Consider the following 6,908-nt stretch of genomic DNA (forward strand, 5'->3'; position numbering starts at 1 on the left):
AATATTGTTGTTGCTGAAACATTGGCTGCTGTTGTTGCTGGAAGGCAGAGTTCGGAGGATCCTGGTGTTGCTGTTGGAAATTTGGAGGCGGTTGCTAGTGCTGGGAGTATTGAGAGTAATTTTGTTGCTGCTGGAATAGTGGTTGTTGATGCAAGGATTGAGGCCGAGGTGGGAACTACTGATGAAACACAGGAGGAAATGAAAATTGTTGCTGTTGAAATTGTTGTTGTTGTTGAAACTGTTGGTCTTACAATATTGTTGTTGCTGAAACATTGGCTGCTGTTGTTGCTGGAAGGCAGAGTTCGGAGGATCCTGGTGTTGCTGTTGGAAATTTGGAGGCGGTTGCTAGTGCTGGGAGTATTGAGAGTAATTTTGTTGCTGCTGGAATAGTGGTTGTTGATGCAAGGATTGAGGCCGAGGTGGGAACTACTGATGAAACACAGGAGGAAATGAAAATTGTTGCTGTTGAAATTGTTGTTGTTGTTGAAACTGTTGTTGCTGCTCTTGAAACTTTTGTTTCCATTCCTCATTCAATTTATCAATTGCTGCTTGTATCAGTTGTTGTGTCTTTTCTTCTTGCTCACTAGCCCATTGCTCCTTTAACTGGTCAAGATTATCTATCGACGGACGATGAGATCGATACGTACTAGCATAAGAAGAAGACGTCTCAGTCTGAATATAGCCTGTTAGACCTTTCACAAATGTTGATGATAAACTACCGGCACCCAACACACGTCCTTTGTACTTGCCCCCACTGATGTTCATAAAACTTGTGGTCTCATATTGTTTCCGCTGCACTAGACCAGCTCGCTGAGCAGGAGGAAGAGTAGCTTGATGATCATCTCATTCTTTCATAACTTGTTGAAGTTGTTCCTATATAAAAAAAAAAATTAAAATTAAAATAGTTAATTAATATATAATAATATATAATAATTAAGTAAATCATTTTTTATAATCCATTAGTATACTCATTTGTTTCAGGATTAACATGAAGATGGCGATGTATCTTTGCCTGAGTGACCTCCCTTCCAAGTTGTTTTTTCTAAAATATTAAATTAATGTCAAGTTAATAAGTTGGTGAAATGTGATGATTAATTGAATATAAATTAATAGATATATATTATAAATAGTAATTACCATATAATATTTAATTTCTCCAGCAAACATGGAACCTCCCTTATGAGTACTGGTACCCCTCTCAGATGCTCTATTAATCATTGCTTTTTCTCTCTTCTGTTTGTAAGCATTTCCTCCACAAAGCACTCCAAACATTTTCACCAATCCAATTCGGGAGTTTTTCCTCGCCCTTATTATGTGCGTACGCCGACATAGATGACAGACGCTTGGAAAAGCGATGGTCAAAAGAAGCCAAAATTGCAGCATCATGCTCTCTTTTCCAAGTACATTTATTTTGTTGTTTGTTTAAATTTAAAAAATATTAAAAATATAATTCAATTAAGCAATCACAAATGTATAATTAGTAATTAAATAAATTAATCTAATCACTTACTTTGAAACAATGTAAAAATTGATCAACTTCGCTAAATTGAGATGTCTTATCCTCTTTTATCTCACCCCAAGACAACCATGTTTTTTTATATTTCTCTTGTATGACTTCAGCAATTGCATTTGCAGATGATTTAAAAGGAAGATATCTTCAAAGTTTACATGCAAATTAAATATAAAAATGAATTAATAAAATAATGTAACATGCAATAATGAAATATTTAACAATCATAATTTGAAATAGTTTACATACCCATCTCCTTTTGGAATGATGACAATGCGATTGTAGCAATAAACACATTCGGGTTCCATTATTTCGTCTATGGTATAAGGCTCTATAGGGACCTCAGGATATAGAGGAATAACTCCACCACTAGTACCAATCGTCGGCATCGGCATGAGAGATGGGTCATTAACAACACGTGGTTTAGCAACTTTTTTCTTACCATGTGATTTTTTGGATATTCCTCGTATTCCCATCTTAAAAATTTAGGGGGATTTTGTGGTTGCCCAAGCCCTCACAAAATCTCAAGTTGTGATTTTGTGAGGGCTTTTTTAACCACAAATAAAGACCAATTTCAATTTTCGTATTTATGAGAGCTTTTTCGGTCACTAATTTGTGATGGATTTTTTCAGCCACAAAATATTTTTAAAGTTGGCCACAAATGACGGGATTTCTTGTAGTGTTAGATTTCACAATCATTGTTTCTATATTTCACAATCATGTGATTTATACTCTACAAGGAATATAAATAATTCATTTCAGCAAAGAATCAATTCAAAATACAGAGTAGAAAAGCTATGGATTATGATGAATGAAGCAAGTTCAAGCAAGACTGATCATTCTCCAACTTGACTGTCAAAAACGAATAACATTTTTTATAGCATTCTGATAATTCTGGATATTAGTCTAAAAACCGAAGAATGTTATAGTTATTAACACTGAAGTCTAGAAAAACGGAGAACGTTCTCCTTTTCATAGTCTAGTCTTTGGTCAAGTCTATCACATTACAGCAGAAACCTTTTCAACGGTCAAAATAGTTGTCATCAACCTCCTTGAAGCCTGTAAAAGGAACCCCAAGCTCAAGGAAAACTCAAAACTTCAAGTGCTAAGAAAATCCATCAATCTCATACACTTACATAGAAAGCTTCTCAATTGCAAACTTCATATATCCAAATCATATTACTGATTCTTTTATCAAGAATCTATTCTCAAACACGAGTTGAGCATACTCAGATTCTAACAATCTCTCTAAATCATTATTGTGTAAACTCAAAACTATAAGGGTTGTTTATAGTTTGAGTAGTTTTGTAAAAATCATTTTATGGTTAAAAGATGAATTGTAAAATCCTATCAAAATTGATAGGTGACTTATTTGAATCCTTTCTATGTGGAAAGGAATTTATATTACAGATCAAGGTTGATCTTAACAAAAACTGGGTAAAACCAAGAACGTTCTCCATTTAAACACGTAGTGGAAAATCTCACAGTTGTGAGGACTTGACATAGCCCGAGTTGGATGAACCAGGATATGTCTTTGTGTGGTATCTCTTCCTTATCTCTATTTACTTTCAGTCATTTTAATTATCAAGTTAAATAGATAAGCTAAAATTGTGATTTTAACTAACCAATAATGTTCTCTGTTTTCTGTCTCCAGAACCAAAACGTTCTTCGTTTTCTATTTTCATAACCAATATCAATCTTGAGTTATTTTTTTTAAGTTTTTAACAGGAAATTTTAAATAGGTGAATTTACAATTCAAACCCATTTCCTTGAAATTGACATTGCTACTTCATGTTTTGACTGCGGAGTTGGTGGAAACGCACATCCACCTTGGTCCATGCTACAAATAGTAACTTTTTGATTTTTACGACTAAATTGTCTTGGAACCACTACAAGAAAAATTGTCATTAACTATGGAATATTTTGGCTTTACTTACGGTATATCTGTGGGTAATCAATAATTACTCACGGATTACCTACAGACACGGGTCTGTAGATAAAGTGCTCGTAGGTAAAATATTACACACACAAAATTCATAGGTTACATTTACTCGTAAGATTTTTGTGGGTAATTTACTCAAGGAAATGTCATCGGTAAATTACCACAAAAATATCAGGGATATCATCAAACTAAAGAAAATAAATATTACCTACTAAAGTTTCGTCGGTAATGTTACCTACTAAAGTTGTTGGGCGAGAGCTATGGAGAATGAGATCTTGTTTTTTGAGAGAGCGTGTCTTTTGAGAGAACTGAAATCGTATTCACAGGTTTTGAGAAAACAAGAGAGTATTTTTTAGAGAAGAATGCAAAAATGTTTCTATTGGAAAAAATAAAATAAAATGATTTTAATTTTTCTTTTTAAAATAACGTATTTTTATATTATTCATAGATAATTCTCTTATTTTAACCACAAAGAAGCTGTGATCAACGGAATACGGATATTTTTTACACAAATGAAGTTCGGTGGAATATTCTTTTAACTTTACCTACAGAATAATCGTGGTAACTAATTTTTTAAAAATTAATTTATTTTATAAAATAGTAAGCATAATTTTTTCGTAAGTAGTAAATAATTTCCCCACTTACTCAGATCCATGAATAATTTTTCATAAATATACTAATATTTTCTTGTTGTGAACACAAAAATATGGAGATCAACACCAAACCAAACATTTACTATTTCATACTATGAATATGATATCTATATGGACCTTTTTTTTCTCTATAGCATTGAAAAAAATATATTTACCAAACTAATTCCCTTTTCAAATTATGTATCAAACTAACACCAGTTCAGAATGATGGGAGAAACTGTTTCTCCCAAAATAGATTTCCGAAGAAAAGATTTGTTTTTTCTTTATTTAGTAAAGGTGAGAAATCGGTGTCTACCAAATCAATATCTCACTTTTATAGATATATACACATCTATATATTAAATAACTTAACTTTAAAAATAAATTTTAATTAAATAATTAATTAATTGATTGTAATTAATTAAATAAATTAATCATATTTAATTATATAAATTATGTGAAAATAGGATATGAAGTTCAATGTAAAACCATTTTACATAATAGTAAAATGATAAACCTTTTTACTACTCATTAAATATATAATTTTTAAATTATCTTTTGAATTTAATTAATTAATAGTCATATAAATTAAATTAATTATCAATAGTTACTAATCTGTAGTCTAATCTATATTAAAATAAAAAGTTATATAGGTGAATGAATGTTATTGTTAGCATTTGATGTTTTACTACTATACATTCAGAGTGATAGATACATATATAACTAATTTTTCAATAATTCTATTGTAGATTTGGGTTGGGATGAAATATTCAATAATTTTGTAATCTTTAATTTTTTTAACAACATTTTATTTTACCTCATTGTGTATTAAAACAATCAATGACTGTTTTTTTTCCACATCTTTTATGTTGAAGGCTATCTATATTTGATAACCAATAATTTATAAATATATATAACTGATTTTTTAAATTTTAATCAATGTGTCGTTTGCATTTAAAAATCTCCTTCATCTTATTTTTAAATTTTAATCAATTTAAGTTATTTACTTTCAATTATATCATTTGTTATTTTTATCATCGCTAAGGAAAAATATAATCAACAACATATCATTAGTCATGAGTAATGATTAATAATTAAACTTTTGTAATAAATAATGATTAATTTAATTTATATGACTATTAATTAGATTAAAAAAATATTTACTTAACAATTTAATTAATAATTTACTATAAGAAAAAATTTGATTTGCACGGTTGTAATTAAGGGAATCATGCGACAGTTATAAACACTATATATGGATGATTGCGACGATTCTTCAACTGTCGTAAATTCGTATGTTGTGATGACAGTTTGTGACAGTTTAGAAAATCGTCGTTAAACACATTCAAATTTATTTGTTTCTAAAAAAAATTGCAACAATTATCAACTGTCGCTTTATTCATTTTGAGACAGTAACTAAAATAAAAAATATTCATAATTATCGTCCACATAATTTAAATACACAATTATATTACTATTGTAACTAAATTCAATTTGTATAATTTTTTCAAAAGTTATTACCAATTCATAAATTGAAATAAACTAAAACAATAAATATAGTAGTTTAAATATTCAAAACATTAGTGGAGGGGCTAAACATACAAAACAACTCCATCAAACATAGAAGTTTATCAAAATATATAATTAGCCCCTAATGATGTTGATCCATGATCATCAGATTGATAGTTAGGCTCAAATGAACGCCTTCCATCTATTGGCAATTCTATGTATGTTGCATGGAAAAAAAAGTATATATTAACCTCAATTTATCTTGATAAATATTGTCAAATAATAATTAACTAAATTTCTCATATTGCTAGAAGTAATCATTACACAATTGATAATTTTAACCAAGAGAAAAAGTTCCCATAGGATTTTTTAAACAAGTTTGCTAAGAAAACAATTTTACCTGTTTTTCTCTAGAATTTTGCATTTGCAACAAGAAAGCAATTTGCTCCTTCATTATATCAAATTAAGAATCCATTTTCTTAAGCCTATCGATTTCAACTTGCATTTTCTCCATCTTCTCTTTAGCTTCGGAGGAAGACATTGATCTTACATACTGATAAGTAGATCTAGTGATTTGAGACGATGTAATTCCAAGTCCCATACAATGAACATATTCAAGATGTTCTTTTCCAAATACATTCACAAATGCTTCATTTGGAGAATGACTCTTCCCAATTTCAGTTTGCAATTGTTCCTGCACAGACAAATGAAACAAATTAAATTCCTCTCTATAACAAAAAGGTCCAAAATACTCAACCATTTCAACAACAACAAAAAAAACACCATGTAGTACATTCAAGTATGTGTTGCAAAAGAACAATCTAAGACAATAAATAGATTAACTATATTGGTATAAGCTCCAAAGCTAACTGCATTCAACCATAATGCACCATAACAAGCATTTGTAACGTTGAAGAAAGCACACCAATACACCCAGTGAATTCAATGACAAAATTGGAACTAAACTAACTACATATGTTCTCATATAAGCGATGTTATAGTATTATAATTTTGCAACTCACTATTACCAACCAAATAGGTAGTTTTTATAGCTTTGCAACGCACTATTACCAAATCTAACAGTTGCATCTTTAATTTATAAAGTGGTCACAAGAAATACTTACAATCACATAAAACTTCTATTCTTTACACTTACATATTTTTCCTTGGCATTGTCATTGACAAATGATCCATTAGACTTTTTTTGAAAAATTGAATAAATTTTACCCTTACTGTATTTTAGACCATCTCTCAGTTCTTACAAGCAAACACATGTAATAAGTACTTGTTCAATTAAGTATTCAATCAATAGGAG

The 6,908-nt window shown here is 29.9% G+C and overlaps 1 protein-coding gene across 1 annotated transcript in view; it reads right to left on the reverse strand.

Moving 5' to 3' along the window:
* The window catches only part of LOC101494790 (putative F-box/FBD/LRR-repeat protein At5g44950), a 31,979-nt gene extending 25,297 nt beyond the window's left edge, over positions 1-6,682 (reverse strand). Inside the window, exons 1-2 of the mRNA XM_073367358.1 lie at positions 6,665-6,682; positions 6,093-6,287 (exon numbers count right to left, since the gene is read on the reverse strand). Of these exons, the coding sequence (XP_073223459.1) occupies positions 6,093-6,287; positions 6,665-6,682 (213 nt within the window). The remainder of the gene's footprint in view (positions 1-6,092; positions 6,288-6,664) is intronic.
* Between the last annotated feature and the right edge of the window lie 226 nt (positions 6,683-6,908).

Source organism: Cicer arietinum, chromosome 4 (genome assembly GCF_000331145.2).
Source record: "Cicer arietinum cultivar CDC Frontier isolate Library 1 chromosome 4, Cicar.CDCFrontier_v2.0, whole genome shotgun sequence".
Lineage (NCBI taxonomy): Eukaryota > Viridiplantae > Streptophyta > Magnoliopsida > Fabales > Fabaceae > Cicer > Cicer arietinum.